Genomic DNA, 18,916 nt, shown 5'->3' with positions numbered 1-18,916 from the left:
TTGGCCATCCTCTCTTCAGGGTGGGGTGGTAAAAGAGGAACCGACAGAAGGGGAGGGAGGTTGGTGGTCCCCCATGGTCCAGAGGGTTGCAGGAGGACTGTGCCTTGGGAACTGAAAGGGCAGCATCTTCATGGGACCCAGGACGGCTGCCCTTGCCCGCCCCCGACTTCCAGGCTCCCCTGACTGCCTCTCCAGCCTTCCTTCTGGCCCACCTGCCCATCTCGCAGTCCCAGAGGAGTAAGGCGGGTGGGATGATCCATAGCACATGCCTGCTCTGCGTCTTCCAACGTGTCTTCAAAACACCCAGAAAGCCCTAGAGAAAACTGTAGACCTTGAGCTTGGCCCTTTCACATCCCCAGTGAGCCGCAGCTATCAAAGGCCAGGGCTGCTTGCCCGGAGGGTGCCCTCCTGGCAGCTGCTGCGGATGCCAGTGGAAGGGTCGGGGCAGGGGGTGTCCTCCGGCCCCTTCCCCGGTTCTCCTGCCTCTGTAACACTCTGAGCCCATGGCCAAGTCTTCTTTGTTTTGGAGCTGCTGTTAGAACCAATGCTAGAGAGATTGTCATGTGGGTGGGAGGAGTGGGGCTTGGAAATGCAGATGACGGGAACCACCCTCTTTGGGGTCCTGGCCTTGCGCAGAAGTCTGGGCCTGGGAGCTCCACCACCCACTGTGCCAGCTCTCAGCTGCTACTTCCCAGTGACTTTGACAGCCTCCTCCCCGCCACACACACATTCTCAAAACCAGAAGATTCTGTGATGTACCACCAAGCCTTCCCCATCCCTATGCCAAGAGAAAACCCTCTCATGGCAGAAATGTGAAGACCCGGGGCAAGGGACAGTGCAAGGGCAAAGAAGCAGCCCCCAAGAGATGTGTCTTTTATTTTTGTTTGGGCGGGTAGTTTGTATTCATAGCAAAATTTGGATTTTGCATTTTTTTGGAGGCTGAGTGAAACGGACAACCATCTGTGCCCCTCCCGCCAGCAGCCTTGTCTTCCCAGGACCCCATACCCATGGATTCTTAATATGGAAAGCCACCCACAGCATCCAAGTATGGGCACTGCGGCGGTCAGAGAACAGAGAGAATACAGTACAGCACCCTGGTGCACAGGGACAGAGGCCCTGCTGGGTTGGCCTCCCGGGAGAGAGATCCCACATCACCTTAGGTCTGATCTTGGCCTTGACACTGACCCCAGAGGTCAGCAACAGCATGGCCAGCGTCAGATGCATTCATTGTGCATCCCAGTGACTGTTTGCAGTCGACCCAGTGAGTTAGAAGTCATTCTCCCCACTTTGCATATAGGGAAACTGAGACTTGAGGTCAAGGAAGTTCCCCAGCGTCACTCAGCTGGGACTTGACTTCAGCCAGAGTCTAAAGGATGCTCCATGCCGACCCTGCCCTTGCCAGGACAATGCCCTTGAAGCTCGAGGACCCTGTGTTGGGCCGAGGCCTGTGAATTTTACAGCTGGCAGCGCTCCTGGTATGCTTGGGTCCAAGAATGGAGAGCAAGGCTCTGACCCTGGGGTCCTCTCTCTGATTCCAGTGTGTGGATAACATCCGGTGCAATGGGCTCATGATGAACGCGTTTGAAGAAAATTCCAAGGTCACCGTACCGCAGATGATCAAGTAAGTGCCCTTAACCCCATCTTGACCAGGCTGCCTTCCAGAGACTGAGCGCCATAAGGTGGCAGCCGGGACGCTGGGATGGGCCAGCTACTGGGGTTCACAGTAGGCTTCGTCTTTGGGGTGTTTTGGGTGTTTGCTTCTTTGTTTTGAGTTGGGTGATTGATATTTGCATGACTGCTTTGGCTTAGTGTTTTTTGTTTCTTATTTCTATAGGTTTTTGAGGAACAGGTGGGATTTGGTTGCAGGAGTAAGTTCTTTAGTGGTGGCTTGTGAGATTTTGTGGCACCTATCTCCCGAGTAGTATACACGGAACCCAATTTCTAGTCTTTTATCCGTCACCCCCTCCCACCCTTTCCCCGAGTCCCTGGAGTCCATTACGTCATTCTTACACCTTTGCATCCTCATAGCTCAGCTCCCACTTAGGAGTGAGAAGATATGATGTTTGGTTTTCCATTTCTGAGTTGCTTCACTTAGAAGAGTAGTCTCCAGTCCCATCCGGGTTTCTGTGAGTGCCACTCATCCATTCCTTTTCATGGCTGAGAGGTATTTCATCACATATCTATACCGCAGTTTCTTTATCCACTCATCGGTCGATGGACATCTGGCTTGCTTCCACATTCTTGCGAATTGTAAACTACTATAAACATGCGTGAGCAAGGATCTTCTGTGTCTGACGGCTTCTTCTCCTCTGGGTAGATACCCAGTAGTGGGCTTGCTGGATCAAATGGTCCTTTTCGTTCTGTAAGGAATCTCCACACTGTTTCGATCATGGTTTGCTAGTTTACGTTCCTACCAGCAGCGTAGAAGTGTTCCGTTTCACCACATCCACACCAACATCTATTATTTTTTGATTTTTTTATTATGGTGTTTTGGCTTAGGTTGGTTAAAATAACCAAACTAGGATTATTTTTGTTATTAGGCTGTTTAAGATATGACATTAGGAATGAAGCTTTTCTGCGTTCTTTTCGGATAACTAGTGTTCTTTTCCTGATTAAAAACATGCATATATAGAATGTTTCAAAGCCAGAAAAACCAAAACACAGGCTCCAGCGCCGCTGTGTGTGTTTGAACAACCCCCAGAGACGAGGGATGTAGCAGGTGTCCTGTAAACACAGCTCTCCAGGCCCTGGGTAATGCAGCCTCCCTCACCTGCACCAGGCACAGTTCTCTTGCAATCACCTGCACGCCTGACCCCCTCGCCACACCCTCCTTCCTGCCCCAACCCTGGAGCCCCCCTCTGAATTCTGAGCCTGCCTTGCTCCCCTGGTATACACTTGGACCCTTCTCGTACCTGGGTCACGTTGCTGTTGCCAGAACCATCATCTGGGTGGCCCAGGCCTCTTTGCTTACTTCACACACGTGCTCTGGGGAACTGCAGACTTAACGCATTTAATGCAGAACATGATTCAATGTATGAAATCCTTTGTTTCCACCCGCCACCAATCCGATGTCAAGTCTGATGAAGCGAGCCCTTTAGGAGCCTGCTGTGCGGCAGGGGCTAGTCAAGGAAGCTTCAGACACACCAGGTCTTCAGGCCTCTGCACAAGTTGATAAGGAATTATTCCCCTTGTGATCACATCACTGAACAGGTTTGGGGGGGGCATCCAGCAGGAAGGTCCAGGCTTGAAGGCAATGGCCCTGGTCCCCAGTCCCATTCAGTGTGTGACTGTGGACAAGTCACTTAATCTTTCTGAGTGTGGGTTTCTCACATTGTGAATGGGGTACATGGTAATACCTACCTACCTTCTTCCTAGATCTGTTTCAATAATCCAATAGTTACCATTAAATATCTAGTGACTACCCACTCATGCTCTGGAAAAGGTGCACATTGAGACAGCAAAAGGAGCAGGTGAACTCTGGGAGGACTCACTTGAGGCCAGGAGTCCAAGACCATGGCAAGACCCATCTCTACAAACATTTTAAAAATTAGCCAGGAGTGCCAGGCGCGGTGGCTTACACCTGTAATCCCAGCACTTTGGGAGGCAGAGGCAGGCAGATCACCTGAGGTCGAGAGTTTGAGACCAGCCTGACCAACATGGAAAACCCCCGTCTCTACTCAAACTATGAAATTAGTCGGACGTGGTGGCATATACCTGTAATCCCAGCTACTCGGGAGACTGGGGCAGGATAATCACTTGAACCCTGGAGGCAGAGGTTGCAGTGAGCCATGATTGTGCCATTGCACTCCAGCCTGGGCAACAAGAGCAAAACTCCATCAAAAAAAAATAAAAATGAAATAAATAAAATAAACACAAGCAGGTGACTTCAGAGCTGTCTTGCTCGCTCCCTCCTGTGTGCCAAGCATCGTTTAGCCCCTTGAACTGGTTACTGTATTAAGCCCGGAAAAGTATTGTGAGGTAGATCCTATGATTTCCATTTTACAGAGGAGAAAAGTAAAGAGTAAGTGCCTTGTCTAAGGACAGACGGGAAACGAAGGTGATACCAAGCCCCACATTTTCTGACTCCAAGCCTTACGTTATTCCCGTTACAGGAACCTAACCTGTTCTTGCCGTGACAGGCTTTATGGGCTGATTTCGTTTGTTTGTAGACATTTTTTTACCTGTCAGCTCATTTTGACAAGGTTTCCAAGCTTATCTTTTCAGTAATATATTTATTTGTTCATTTATATATTCTTCTAGTCACATCCCACTAGAATACGGAAGATTTAAGGCAATGACTAAATGCATCTAAAAACACCTAGATAGAGGCCGAGTGCGGTGGCTCATGCCTGTAATCCCAGTATTTTGGGAGGCCGAGGCGGGTGGATCACGAGGTCAAGAGATCGAGACCATCCTGGTCAACATGGTGAAACCCCGTCTCTACTAAAAATACAAAAAATTAGCTGGGCACGGTGGCGCGTGCCTGTAATCCCAGCTACTCAGGAGGCTGAGGCAGGAGAATTGCCTGAACCCAGGAGGCGGAGGTTGCGGTGAGCCGAGATCGCGCCATTGCACTCCAGCCTGGGTAACAAGAGCGAAACTCCGTCTCAAAAAAAAAAAAAAAAAAAAAAATAGATACAGCCATCAGCATGTAAGTAATAAAGACAAACAAAAAATAAAGAAGTAAATAGAAAGAAATGAGCACTAGATTTAATTCTAAGATTCTTGGTAGCGAAAACAAGAAGTAAAACATGATTACAAAGATTCACAAGGTCCAGAAAATGAGAACCTACAGTTTCTCAAGAGTCCTGATAGCTCCCCATTGGACGATCAGTGAAACATATTCCCGTAGCTTCACCACCAGAGGGCGCTGTGTGGTACAGCAGCCTTCAGCCCACGGGCTCCCCCGCGTAGAGGCTGCTGACCTCAAGTTGACGAGCAGCTGAAACAAGACCCCTGCAAGTTCACACCCAGCTCAGCCCCTTTTTTTCTGGCTGACTGCACTAGATACCTCTCCTCACATCTTGGCAGCTGCTAGCATAGCGAATAGACCACATTTTGTTTGTCCACATGTCAGCTGATGGACACCTGGATGGTTTCCACTTTGGGGCTATTATGAATAACGCTGCTAAGAACATTCACGTGCACTTTTTTTTTTAAGGCAGAGTCTCGCCGTGTCACCCAGGCTGAAGGGAAGTGTCACAATCTCGGCTCACTGCAACCTCCATCTCCCGGGTTCAAGTGATTCTTGGGCGTCAGCCTCCCGAGTAACTGGTATTATGGGCATGCACCACCATGCCCAGCGAACTTTTGTATTTTTAGCAGAGATGAGGTTTCGCCATGCTGCCCAGGCTGATCTCAAACTCCTGACCTCAACTGATCCTCCCGCCTCGGCCTCCCAAAGTGCTGGAATTACAGGCACGAGCCACTGCACCCCATCCGCCTACATACTTGTGTGAACGGAGTTCCTTTTATCTTATGAACTCAACGACACATATGTTTAAGTTTGTAATATTTCTCCAGTATTTCTAGGGGTTTTATAATAGAGAGTTTTTAGGATATTGGGAAGAAGTTGTAGCCCTCCTTCAGTGTCATCCTCCCCAAGCTTCCTTGTTCTCTTAATAAGACGGTCCTGGGCCATCAGTGTGTGGGGGATGGTGATGAGCGGGCCCGGCAGGTGCCGTCAGATGCCTTTAGACCCGCGTCACCTCTGCGTCCTTCCTCCACTCTCAGGTCCGACGCCTCCTTATATTGTGATGATGTTGACATTCGCTTCAGCAAAACCATGAACTCCTGCAAAGTGCTGCAGATCCGCTATGCCAGCGTGGAGCGGCTGCTGGAGAGGCTGACGGACCTGCGCTTCCTGAGCATCGACTTCCTCAACACCTTCCTGCACTCCTACCGCGTCTTCACCACTGCCGTCGTGGTCCTGGACAAGCTCATCACCATCTACAAGAAGCCCATCAGTGCTATCCCTGCCAGGTGGCTGAGGTGCCCTCCTCTTCCCATGCCCTCAGAGCTTCCAACCCTGGGAGGAAAACTGGGCTTGCACGGGGTGCAGGGGTGGCCTGGGAGGTCCCTGGAGGAGCAGCAGTAACACGTGTTGGGGTGCTGTGGGATACACACTGCCACCGCCCCCTCTCCCCAGGAACCAAGCCTCCCCCTGCAGAGAGGCAGGGACAGCTCACCTGCCTGCTGCTCCTGCTCAGTCTCAGCTTCTTTCATCTCCACCTGCCAGGATCCTGGAGTAGGGAGGGGGCTCTCACATCTTAACCCTGTTCCTGGAAGCATAGGGTCCCACCCTCACCAAAGGACAGGGCTTCCTTTGGTGAAAAAAGAGGAAGAAAGGCTGGGCACGGTGGCTCACACCTGTAATCCCAGCACCTTGGGAGGCCGATGGGCAGATCACAAGGTCAAGAGATCGAGACCATCCTGGCCAACATGGTGAAACCCCATTTCTACTAAAAATACAAAAATTAGCTTGGCATGGTAGCATGTGCCTGTAGTCCCAGCTACTAGGGAGGCTGAGGCAGGAGAATTGCTTGAACCCAGAGGCAGAGGTTGCAGTGAGCTGAGATCGCACCACTGCAATCCGGCCTGGCAACAGAGCAAGACTCCATCTCAAAAAAAAAAAAAAGAAAAGAAAAAAAGAGGGAAAAAAGGGGGAGGGGAGAGAGGACAGAAGGAGAGAGGGAGAGGGAGAAATAAAATAAAAGGTAGAGAGGAAAGAAGGAAGAAAGGAAGAGAGAAGGAAATCTTATCCCTGCTCTGCTGAGGCCACTCTGAGAAACGATGGCATTCTTGGGTGAGTCAACATAAGGAACACAGGCCACTTAGCCTGGCTTCAGGGCCATCTTTCCTAATGACATTATGGCAGCTCAGCCCTGCTGTTGAGGCAACTGGGACCCAGAAAGGCGCAGAGACTTCCCCGGCCTCCAAGGAGTCAGTGGCTGAGTGGGGATTGAACCCAGGGCCCCGGTCTCAGTACTGCTCCTGTCTGAGTCTGACTTTCCCTCCTGTCCTCGCTCCCTGCATTAACCTGTGTTCCAGTGCCCACCCCAGCCCTGGTCAAGCCTCAAGGGGCCTGGTGGAATCACCATGAACCCAGGGTCGCTGCCAGGTGGGAATTCTAAGGGCAGACTGGCCCCAGATCATAGACTTCGTGCTATATGGAGGGAGGCCTGGGGCCACCGCACAGGGCTGGGTTCAGAACTTCAAAGCTGGTAGGATCTTGCTGACTGGTAAATTACCATTCTAACTCCTGAACACCCAGAATCCCAGTTGAATGAAAACTTTTACCCCCATCTTACCAAATGGCCCCATCTTACCCGGCCAAGGTCAGTACCAAGCAAGTCACCAGGGGAGGGAGTGTCAGATCAAGCAAAGCCCTGGCTGCGGCGCCAGGTGAGATGCATCAGGAACGTTGTTATCAATCCTCATTTAACAGAGGGGGAGTGAGGGATGGGGCGATGAAGGACTTGGCCAAGGCTGCCCCGCAGTAGGCCAAGTTCAAGGGTCTGGCTCAGGCCCCTGATGGGCCTCACTGCTCTGGGAGGGGCCCGTCCAGGAATGGCAGGTGATTATCTTTTCTGAGAGGCCACCTACCCACACCCCAGTTGTAGACAGCCCATCCCAGCCCTCAGAGGCTCAGAGGCTCTCTGAGCACCGCCCCTGCCCCGTTTTCCTCCCCACCCACCAACACCCTAGGCAAGACCTGAGACCAGACCCTCAGCTCCAGGGCTACCAGGAGCAGAGTTCCTGAATCACACGGGCTCTCCAGGGCTACCAGGAGCAGAGTTCCTGAATCACATGGGCTCCCCAGGGCTACCAGGAGCAGAGTTCCTGAATCACACTGGCTCCCCAGGGCTACCAGGAGCAGAGTTCCTGAATCACATGGGCTCTCCAGGGCTACCAGGAGCAGAGTTCCTGAATCACACTGGCTCCCCAGGGCTACCAGGAGCAGAGTTCCTGAATCACACTGGCTCCCCAGGGCTACCAGGAGCAGAGTTCCTGAATCACGCTGGCTCCCCAGGGCTACCAGGAGCAGAGTTCCTGAATCACGCTGGTTCCCCAGGGCTCCCCAGGAGCCTCACCACCTCTCCCCCAACCCACACCTCTGCTGCTAGAGCGAAGCAGAGACCCAGAATACACCCATTCCTGCTTCTGTTCCCTCCTCCTGCCCCCACCTCAGGCCTCACTGGGTCAGGGCACATCTGCCTCTCTGCCCCAAACTTCAGGAATCTCAGTGATCAGCTTCCCAGGGCTCTGAGAAAGCAGAAAACATTCCATCTAGGAAGGATCTACTCCCTAAAAGCCACCGAGACCATTCCCAGGGACCCAGCAGACAGTGCCCTTCCTGTCCCATCAGCAGTGCCCCACAGAACAAAGAGGTGGCTTCAGAGCCAGCTCCCAGCCCTGCGCCCTTGGCCAAGTCCTTTAACCTCTCTGAGCCTCAGTTTCCCGTCTGTGACATGGGAATAAGAATGCCGCATCCTGGGGCAACAGTGAGAGTTCGGAGATAAACCTGTCCTGTGTCAGCGTGGAGCAGACAGCCTGGAGGAGGCAAGCTGTGGTTTGCGATGTTCTGGATGTATCAGCTGTTTCCAGCCTGGCCGGAGGTGGGGCCCTGTCATGAGGATGGTAGGGGCCGCTTTCAGTCTCCCCTCCCGCTAAGTTTACATGTAGGGCCGCTCAAGCCCGGTGGTGGGTGGAAAGGACCCTGGGTTTAGAGCAGGAGGCATCAGATGAGTCATTTCCTGCCTCTGGGCCTCAGCTTCCTCATTCCACAAAACATGCCTGAGGACCTCTCCAAGGATGAGGTCAGAGCGTGTAGGCGGGCGCAGGCCCTGTGTGGGATGGAGGGAGGTTTCTCACAGCCTGCAGGTCAGAGGACCCTCAGCATTTCGGGACAGATGCTGCCGCTGCTGCCCTGAAGGGATGTGATGTGGGGAGCATAGAATCCCCACGTCCTTTCTCAAACCATCCAGAGCAGGACCCTTTGCCCCAGGCCATTGAATCACATGGTCCCTGCTCAGAGGATCAGCTCAGGTTTGGGGTTCAGGGATCATGAGAATGAGGGAGCTGTTGCTGCCACCCCGCGCCCCACGGGAGACAGCCCCCAGGCCCAGGCAGGCAGGCAGGCCCGCGCTGACTGTCATTTTCACCCCGCCGTCCCCGCAGATCGCTGGAGCTCCTGTTTGCCAGCGGCCAGAACAACAAGCTTCTGTACGGTGACCCCCCCAAGTCTCCGCGCGCCACCCGCAAGTTCTCCTCGCCGCCACCCCTGTCCATCACCAAGACGTCGTCACCCAGCCGCCGGCGGAAGCTCTCCCTGAACATCCCCATCATCACCGGCGGCAAGGCCCTGGACCTGGCCGCCCTCAGCTGCAACACCAATGGTTACACCAGCATGTACTCGGCCATGTCGCCCTTCAGCAAGGCCACGCTGGACACCAGCAAGCTCTATGTGTCCAGCAGCTTCACCAACAAGATTCCAGATGAGGGCGATACGACCCCGGAGAAGCCTGAAGACCCCGCGGCGCTCAGCAAGCAGAGTGAGTGGCCGTGCCGTCGAATCTGCCTCCCAGCTTCCCAGCCCTGCTGATGCCCAGCCTGGTCCAGCAGGGCCTCGGGGCTGCTCTTCCTGCTCCCCTGGGGAAAGAAGGGGGTCCCACCAGGCAGGTCGTGGAGGCGGCATGGAGTCGGGAGGTGCAGAGCGGGAGGCAGGCAGAAATTCCCAGGGCATCGCCACATTGAAGATGAGCATCAGTTCCCATCGTGAGCAATTCAGGCGTCCCCCTGCCCTGACCACAGCACCCTCCGGCATCCCTGTGTTTGTCCGTGTCTGCAGAGGACGTGGCCTGGGCCGGGAGCATTCAGGTTTCTGGAAGGAAGAGGTCATCAGTAGCTCCCGCCCCCTGTGATTCAGTCTGACAGAGGACCCAGAGCAGACACTGAAGTGGGGACACCTGACATGGATGGGGTGTGTTAGGGGGTGCGCGAGAGGCACAGAGGTTGGGGCGGGAACACCATTAGAGGCGTCAGAGAAGGCTTCCTGGAAGAAGTGTTTGATCTTGATTTTTACCAAGAGGTAGGGAGAACATTCTAGACCATGGGAGTAGGACGTGAATGACAAAGGAGCGAGAAAAGGCCTTGTGTATTCTGGGAACAGCCGGACTCCAGGCATAACTGGAATGCTGAGTGTGAGACGGGGGCCAGAGATGACTCCGGGACGGGCTGGAGCCTCCCTATTCTCGGGTTCCTCCTGACCGTTCTAAAAGCATCAGATCTGGTTCTGCCTTAAGCCAGATCAGACCACATGCTGGATGCCACCAGCGTTGTCCCGGTGAGCACACGAGAGCATGTGCACACCGCACACACCCACGTGCAACCCAGGGCTGGTCAGATGCCCCAGGCTTTCAAGAGAAGGGTTTCTCTCCTCTGAGCTGGCAAGAGAGAAGGCAGAGGGCACCCCCCAAGCAGAGGGCACAGCTGGGGCGAGATAAATCCTCCATCAGGTTCATACCAAGTAACGCTCACCGTGGCACAGTCAGCAGCCAAGGAAATGGCCTACCAGAAATTTCGTAATTTCACATTCTGAAATGTAACTCAAGGCAGTCCTGAGAAGTCGTCCTGAACCAGGCTTCTTGACGAGTGATTCAGGAGCCCATGAACCTAATTGTGTGCCAGACTCTGTGTGTGTGTATGTGTGTGTGTGTGTGTGTGTGCGCGCGTGCGTGTACACGCGTGCGTCAGCATGTGGACATTCTAAAGAGAAGACCTGTGGCTTTCTTTGGGTTCTAAAGAAGGTCAGATGCAACTACACCCACTTTCTATGTGGGTAAACTGAGGCACAGAGCACGTAAGGCTTTCTGACCAAGACCTCACTGTGCCAGACCTCAGCTTTTAATATTATTCATCAGCTTCCCCAGGGTGTGTGAACCATGAGTCTCTCAAGATTTGGAGGCCTCTATAATTAACTGACCAACCCAGGACATTTTAAGAGTGACCAGGGCATGGGACAATAGGTAAAAAGCAGAGGAAACTGGAACAGATGGCAGTCACCTTAAGTCAGAAGCTTCACCAAAGGAGAAAAAAAAAAGAGAGAGAGACCTTGCTACTCAAAGTATGGTCCGTGGACCAGCCACATGGCCATCACCTGGAACTTGTTAGAAATGCAGAGTCTCAGGCCCCACCTGAGACCCCTGAATCAGAATTCGCATTCTAGCAAGACCCCCGGGTGTGTCTGGTAAGGTTTGAGAAGCCTGGTGGAGCAAAAGCCACCTTGGAGACTGACTGCTCATTAGCAGGAGAAAGGTTCTGATAAGTCCTGTGGGAAACAAAGCTGTTGAACTTTCTTCAGCGGCTGTCTCCCAAGCTGACTCTGTTTTGCCCAGTAAACTACAGACATCAATTTTAAAATCAAATATTTAAATTTGAAAATTAAAATGGAGAAAAGTAAAAGTCTTCCTTTTTTTTTTTTTTTCTTTTGAGACGGAGTTTCGCTCTTGTTACCCAGGCTGGAGTGCAATGGCGCGATCTCGGCTCACCGCAACCTCCGCCTCCTGGGTTCAGGCAATTCTCCTGCCTCAGCCTCCTGAGTAGCTGGGATTACAGGCACGCGCCACCGTGCCCAGCTAATTTTTGTATTTTTTAGTAGAGACGGGGTTTCACCATGTTGACCAGGATGGTCTCGATCTCTTGACCTCGTGATCCACCCGCCTCGGCCTCCCAAAGTGCTGGGATTATAGGCGTTAGCCACCGCGCCTCTAAAATTCTTTCTTTCTTTTCTCCCAGGCTCAGAAGTCTCCGTGAGAGAGGAGTCAGATATTGATCAAAACCAGAGTGATGATGGAGATACTGAAACATCACCAACTAAATCTCCGACAACACCCAAATCAGTCAAAAGCAAAAATTCTTCAGGTACAATCACCAGTTCGAAACCACAAATAGATTTCCAGTTTGGGAGAGGGCAGCAGGCCAAGTAAATGAAGGCAAGTGGGTGTCATCCCTTACGCTTTATGAGTGACGCCTAAAAGCAGTAACTTTTCTGATATTTCATAACCCTCCCCCACCCCAGGGGAAGGGGCTGTGGGCACTGGGACGTTGGGTAGGTCCTGCTCTTCAACTCAACCAAGTCACCCTCCCAACTTCAAACAAGACTGCCTTCAGCCCACCCAGCACAGGAGGGGAGGGAGGCTCAGCATCTAGGGCTGATCCTGGAAGATCCATGGAAGATCCTGATTCAGAAGGTGCCTCTCAGGAAGCAGGCTCTGCGCAGGTCCCTTTCATCACCTTGATGACTGGAGAAAGGCCAGGTTTTTCAAATAAGGGGAAGGACTCCAAGAGGTGGTGACGTTGCTCACCCGCAGTCTCAGACTCCTGGCCCTGAACGGTCCTTGAGAAGCCGTCTTGGTCTCTGGTTTTCATAAAGCCCTTTCCCCTATACAAGGGGGCTCTCAGATACCCGATGGTGAGAGGGAGCTCCCAGGGGACTCACCTCCCAGGCGGCCCCTCCTGACACAGCCTTCTCCAATGCACCTGCTCTCACGTGCAAACGGCAGCCGGCAGCCTGAATTCCCCACTATCCAGGCCTTCAAAAGAAACCCCATTTTTCCTGTCCAGTCTATCATCGATGGGCATTTGGGTTGGTTCCAGGTCTTTGCTATTGTAAACTGTGCTGGATAGCATGGGGAGAAACGCCAGATATGGGTGAAGGGGAGGAAGGCAGCAAATCACACTGCCACGTATGCACCTATGCAACAACCTTGCATGTTTTTCACATGTACCCCAAAACCTAAAATGCAATAAATAAATTAAAAAAAAAGAAAAAAAAAAAAAAGAAACCCCATAGGTAACAGGGTCACGCAGCTTTAGAGAGAAACTGCCTGGAGGCACTGCAGTCGGTCACGGCTGCTCAGACACAGGCAGAGCTCACGGGGAGCCAAATTGCAGAAATAAGCTTGGAGTCCTAAAAATGCATCGTCTGTGCCTCACAGCATCAATACTGCTACTTCTTCTAGAGTAGTCTGGATTGCTTTCCAGAGACTTACAAGATGAAGCCAAAGGTTTCAGGAGTAGGTTTCTACTATCATTATGACTAAAAGTTATTATTATTATTATTACTAATAGCAGTCCTGTACGTGGCATTTATATAGCTTTTTACCTAATACAAAGTACTTCCATCTACGTCATCACCTTTAATCTTCATATCCACCTTTTGAAGTTTTCTCCCTATTATTCAAAGGAGATTACTGAAACTCAGAGAGGTGAAGTGACTTACCCAAGGTCACACAGCTTGTAGGGGGTGGGGGAAATTTCAGCTCAGGTGGCTGGGCTCCAAAAGCCATCCTGTCTCCATCCCACGAGCCCATCAGTGTGACTTGTTATGACGTTGGACAGGTTATGCGTTAATCTCAAATAGATGAGAGGGTAAGAAAACTCAAGACGCTGCCCTCGGGCCGGCGCGTGCCCAGCTGGACCTGAGAGGCGAAGGGGTTGAGAGCAGCAGAAGGATGGAAGGGTGACTGAGACCTTCTTCAGAAGGGGGCTCTGAAGCAGGAGCGTGCTCCCCCGCCTGGGACAGCCCTGAGGACGTGGGGGCGTGACTCTCCCCAGAGAGACCCCCACACACACCAGCACCACCCCCCATGCCTGGTGCCCTAAAGACAGCCTGCGACCCCTGGTTTTCGCACAGCCTGAGGAGCTGGGACTAGGGACAGCTGAGGCTTGGTTCCCTCCTCTCCGCAGAGTTCCCGCTCTTTTCCTATAACAATGGAGTCGTCATGACCTCCTGTCGAGAACTGGACGGTAACCGCAGTGCCTTGTCGGCCGCGTCCGCCTTTGCCATAGCAACCGCGGGGGCCAACGAGGGCGCCCCAAACAAGGAGAAGTACCGGAGGATGTCCTTAGCCAGTGCAGGTATGCGGGGCGGTCTCCACAGGGTCCTCCCCAGGGTCAGCCCCGGTGGCAGGTGATAGCAGGCGTGGCTCCGGGGACTTGCTCTGCTTTGGGCGTTTAGGGCACGCTGCCGATGGCACCGGTGGGTCCTGTTAAAGCGCCCACCCCTGGGGAGCTCCCTGCTTCAATCGGTTACACTCGCTCACTAGACACAAAGTTTCCCGAATCATTATTTTGACCTCAGCACCGCCTTCTACTTATGGAGGTGCTGGGTCACAACCCCCACCTCCCCGCCACTGATGGGGCTCTGCGCACACCCCGGGCCTGAACTCCACTCCTGGAGCCAGGGTCACTGCGCATCGAGACACAGCCCACCCTGTCTCCTCGTCCAGCTCCCAACTGAGTGCCGTCCACCCCACCCCCAAACTCCCACCCTGCAGGCCTTTGCCAGTGCTGACCCTCCTGCCTGGAGGCCCCTTCCATCCCACCCGTCACCCTTTGCTACTTGGCCAACTTCTACTCAACATAAAGCCCATTGCCCATGGGAACCTCTGGCCCCCCCATGCTCCCACCTTCCACTTCCTGAGCAGAGACTGGAGTAGGGGCCCCCGTGAGCTCTGGTTCCTGGGGAGGGCCTGCGTGGCTCTGTCTTGGGAGCTTACCTGAACCTTCCAGCAGCTCCTGAAAGATGCAGGGGTCTGGGACAGGCTGGGCATGCATGGACTGTGTCCCCTGAGAAGACATGGCATCTGAGCTATTGGGCGGACACTTGTTAAATATGTTACTATCCCCCTGCCCATCACCCTCTCACCCCAGCTCAGCCAGATCCGAGAGGCACATCCAGACTAGTGTCAAGCCCTGTTTCTCATCCTCCTCTGTCCTCTCTCCCGTCAGGGTTCCCCCCAGACCAGAGGAATGGAGACAAGGAGTTTGTGATCCGCCGAGCAGCCACCAATCGTGTCCTGAACGTGCTCCGCCACTGGGTGTCCAAGCACTCTCAGGTGGGTGGGAGCCCTCCCTGGGCAGGCTGCTGGGGCCCAGCGGGCACTGGCCCCAGGAACCAGCTGCCTTCCAAAAGCAGCTGGGGGCAGAGTGAGCTGATGGCTGACAGTGGGGCAATGGGAGGGAGGGAGCTCAAGTGTGCCACCCTGATGTTCCAAGAGGGCCTGCTCAGATTCCCTAGGGGGGAACCAAGGACGTGGAAGGGATAAGGGGCCTCCGTCTTCCACCCTGCCTGTAGCAGGGGTACAGGTGGGTTTGCCTCCCTGGCCCGGGGGTACAGCCAGCTGAAGGATGGGCTTTGGTCTGGCCCCAGTGCCTTAGTATCTAAGATTCTCTAGGCCTGGAGAGCCTCTCGTGCCTTGCCAGGAAGCCAGCAAAAGAAATGAGGCAGGATAGAGACTGCAGCTCCCTCCTCTGTCTGGGCGCAAACTGCAGGGCAGCTCAAAAACGGTAACCAGAGCCGCCCGTCACACTTTCCCGGCAGGACTTTGAGACCAATGATGAGCTCAAATGCAAGGTGATCGGCTTCCTGGAAGAAGTTATGCATGACCCAGAGCTCCTGACGCAGGAGCGGAAGGCCGCGGCCAACATCATCAGGTAAAGGCGGTGCGTGCTTCCTGGCTCAGGCCTGCCTGCTGGGACAGGAGCCCTGCCTTCTGCCTCCACGTGAGCAGGTCAGAGGCCAGGGAGGTGAAGAGGGCCCTTGGCAGGAGGGACAGCCCCAAGCAGCAGTGCTGGGTAGAGGTGAGCTCTTAGGGGCAAGCTCAGGGCTGGGTGGTCCGTCTGTCCTTTCCCCGCTCCCCACCGTGCACCAGTCCTTGATCTCTTTGAAGGAAGAACACAGCACACTTCTCCACGTGTGTCTACAGCTGCTAACCCCTGTCTAGCCCGTGCCATCCAATATGATAGGCGCTAGCTACACAAGGCTATTTACATCTTAATGAAAATGAAATCAAATGTGAAATTCAGTTCCTCAGGGACATGAGCCCAGCAGCATCAGCTTCACCCCTGGCATGTGGCTAGCTGCTCCCGCACTGGACGGTACAGGGTGTAGGATGCTGTCCTCACTGCAGAGATGTGTTAAACAGTGCTGGCGAGGCCTGGTTTGTAGGCACTCGGAGTGTCTGCCGAATTGAATTCAGTTCAGTTGTTTCTCCCTGTCCTGGCAGAGATCAGGGTCAGGCAGCCCCATGTCTGAGCTGGCTCAGCCAGTGACTCATGTGACCGGGGTCAGTCCCCTCTCTGAGTCTCATCCATAAAGTGGGTGAACAACGCCCACTTCAAGGCTGGGGTGAGGTCGTGGGTGTCACTTCTACAGGTTGTTAGGTGGATGGTTGGTACTCACAGTCTCAGCCTGTCTGCTCCCAGCCCAGCCCAGGTATGAGGGCTTGGGCCACGCCTCTCCTCCTCACCCCTTGCCTGGCCCCAGCCTCCCCAGACTTTCCACCAAAGCCTGTCTGTAACCAGGGTCCCCAGCTCTCCTCCCCAGCCAGGCCATCGAGGTCCCATGCTGGGGTCCATTGTTCCCTCAGGCTCACAGTCTAGAATCTCTTTCCGGCCTCCCCATCTTCAGTACCCACCTCCGATGCCCATGCACCAGCACACATGCACACAGAGGCAGGAGTGTGTGCATGCATGCACACACATGCACACATACACATGCACACACATGCACATGCACGTACATACACATGTGCACGCGTGCACACACATGCACACGTACAAATGCACACATGCACCTGCACGCACACACGTGCACACAGCCACCACTCAGTCCTGCCGGGAGGCCTCAGGAGTGTGCAGAGCCCCCCACCCAGCATATTGATCAAAGCCACCCTCGGAGGGGGCCTGTTCCCTGGGTGCAATGAAAGAGCTGCCTCTAGAGTTCCCAGCCCCGGTTTGGAGCGTGGGCCCACCGTGCCCCAGCTGTGGGGCCCCAGGTGAGGCAGTTCCCTGAGGCGCCGTTTCCTCAGCTGTAAGATATACATGACCCTGCCTTCTGCCAGGCTGCTCCGGAGAGCTGCTCCCCACAGCCCCAGCAAGTCTGCAGAGCCCCGACTGTCCCCACACAGCCCAGGGCCAGCTCTCCGGTGTCCGCAGCCTCTGCCGGCACTCACCAGCTGCGGCTCTGAGCCCATCGCCGGGGGCATGAGGCACTTTGGCCTGGCTTTGAGGGTCCACCCTCAGTCCCCACCGGGGATACCACTCTCCTCTGCTCTCCCACCTCCAATCTGGCAGTCCCTCCTCTGGGCCTGTGGCCGCCGTGCCGCTGCCTCCCCGCTCCCTGTGCTCCGGTCCTCTCATGCATCCTGCCATCCACGTGCTCACAGGCGCGCCTGCCGAATGTCGAGTCCCATGCTGGCACCAGAGCCATGGGGCTGAATCAGACACCGTCCCACCCTCAAGGGCTCCCTACCTGAGGTGGCAGAAAGGCCATTCCCACACAGCCAGATGCAGGAAGCCCCGGGGCTGAACGGACCCCAGAAGGGCACCTCCTACAGCGGGAGGATCAGGACCATCAGGAAAAAGAGCGTGAAGGAGGAAGGGGAAAGGGTGCTCCTGACAGTGGGGATGGGCGAGGACAGAGGGGCATGAGAGCACAGGCCGTGCGGGGCTACCTGAGCTGGGGAGGGCTGCCGAGAGGTGAAGAGGGCTCACTGTGCTTTCTCGCTCCTGCCTAGGACTCTGACCCAGGAGGACCCAGGTGACAACCAGATCACGCTAGAGGAGATCACGCAGATGGTGAGCCAGGCCTGCCCTCTCGCATTCCTCCCTGTTCTCCTGCCCGGGACACCTGACCCAGCACAAGCATCACCTGTGTTCATTTTCTGTGGCTGTTGTGAAAAAATGCCACCAACTGGGTAGCTTAAAACAAGAATGGGCCGGGTGTGTGGCTCAAGCCTGTAATCTCAGCACTTTGGGAGGCCGAGGTGGGTGGCTCACCTGAGGTCAAGAGTTCAAGACCAGCCTGGCCAACACAGTAAAACCCCATCTCTACTAAAAATACAAAAGTTAGCCAGGCATGATGGCAGGCGCTTGTAATCCCAGCTACTCGGGACACTCAGGCAGGAGAATCACTTGAACCTGGGAGGTGGAGGTTGCAGTGAGCCGAGGTCGCCCACTGCACTCCAGCCTGGGCAACAGAGCGAGACTCCGTCTCAAAAAAAAAAAGAAAAAAGTATTCTCTCATAGTTCTGGAGTCTGAAATGTCTGAATTTAAGATGTGAGAGGGAGGCCAGGAGTGGTGGCTCACACTCATAATCCCAGCACTTTGGGAGGCTGAAGTGGGCAGATCACTTAAGGTCAGGAGTTCAAGACCAGCCTGGACAACATGATGAAACCCCGTCTCTACCAAAAATATAATAAATTACCCACTGCATGCCTGCAATCCCAGCTACTTGGAAGGTTGAAGTGGGAGGATTGCTTGAGCATAGGAGGCAGAGGTTGCAGTGAGCTGAGATTGAGCCACTGCACTCCAGCCTGGGTGATGGAGTGAGACACCCCCCATCCCAATCCCATCTCAAACAAAAACAAAAACACATATATGTATGCCTGAGGGGTCGTGCTCCCTCTGAAGGCTGGAGGGGAGGCCCTAGTGGCGGTGTGAGAGCTGGCATTCACCCCAGGTCAGGCTGACTCCAGAGCGAGAACTCCCACATTCCATTCACATTGCCTCATCCCCAGGAGTCGTGGTGCAGCTCACCACCTGCCCAGAAATTCTGGGACCCCAGAGAAAGAGCTGTGAGCACCACGAACAAATCCAAGCTAATAGTGGCATTCCACACGGAGTAAGGGGACGATGGTCTTATGCACTTCCAGGGTCCCGCTACCCAAGTCAGTGATATGCACCCCAGAATGAATGGAAAGCCACCCAGAGCCCTGGGCCCCTGCATCTCGGTCGCCAGGGATGCTCAAGACAGACTCACTCTGACTGCAGCACCCCACCAGAGGCAGAGATTGTCCCACGCTGGCTCAGCCCCTTGCTGGCTGAGTGACCTTCAGTCTGTTGGAAGTA

General features: G+C 54.2%; 1 protein-coding gene across 4 annotated transcripts in view; it reads left to right on the top strand.

The window, feature by feature from the left end:
* Nucleotides 1–18,916, top strand: part of RASGRF1 (Ras protein specific guanine nucleotide releasing factor 1) — a 128,699-nt gene that overhangs the window by 77,976 nt on the left and 31,807 nt on the right. Inside the window, exons 13-20 of one of the 4 annotated variants that reach the window (XM_064366117.1) lie at nucleotides 1,539–1,621; nucleotides 5,779–5,991; nucleotides 9,181–9,554; nucleotides 11,797–11,922; nucleotides 13,750–13,920; nucleotides 14,794–14,900; nucleotides 15,386–15,498; nucleotides 17,583–17,643. In XM_064366117.1, coding sequence (XP_064222187.1) covers nucleotides 1,539–1,621; nucleotides 5,779–5,991; nucleotides 9,181–9,554; nucleotides 11,797–11,922; nucleotides 13,750–13,920; nucleotides 14,794–14,900; nucleotides 15,386–15,498; nucleotides 17,583–17,643 — 1,248 coding nt within the window. Of the gene's footprint in view, nucleotides 1–1,538; nucleotides 1,622–5,733; nucleotides 5,992–8,538; nucleotides 8,619–9,180; nucleotides 9,555–11,796; nucleotides 11,923–13,749; nucleotides 13,921–14,793; nucleotides 14,901–15,385; nucleotides 15,499–17,582; nucleotides 17,644–18,916 lie in introns of those variants that run through there. The other 3 variants (XM_064366116.1, XM_064366115.1, XM_064366118.1) reach the window with 3 other exon arrangements.

The sequence above is a fragment of the Aotus nancymaae genome, unplaced genomic scaffold (genome assembly GCF_030222135.1).
Source record: "Aotus nancymaae isolate 86718 unplaced genomic scaffold, 86718_ANA_hifiasm-v0.15.2.pri h1tg000064l_0, whole genome shotgun sequence".
Classification (NCBI taxonomy): domain Eukaryota; kingdom Metazoa; phylum Chordata; class Mammalia; order Primates; family Aotidae; genus Aotus; species Aotus nancymaae.
This window is presented reverse-complemented; position numbering and strand designations above follow the sequence as displayed.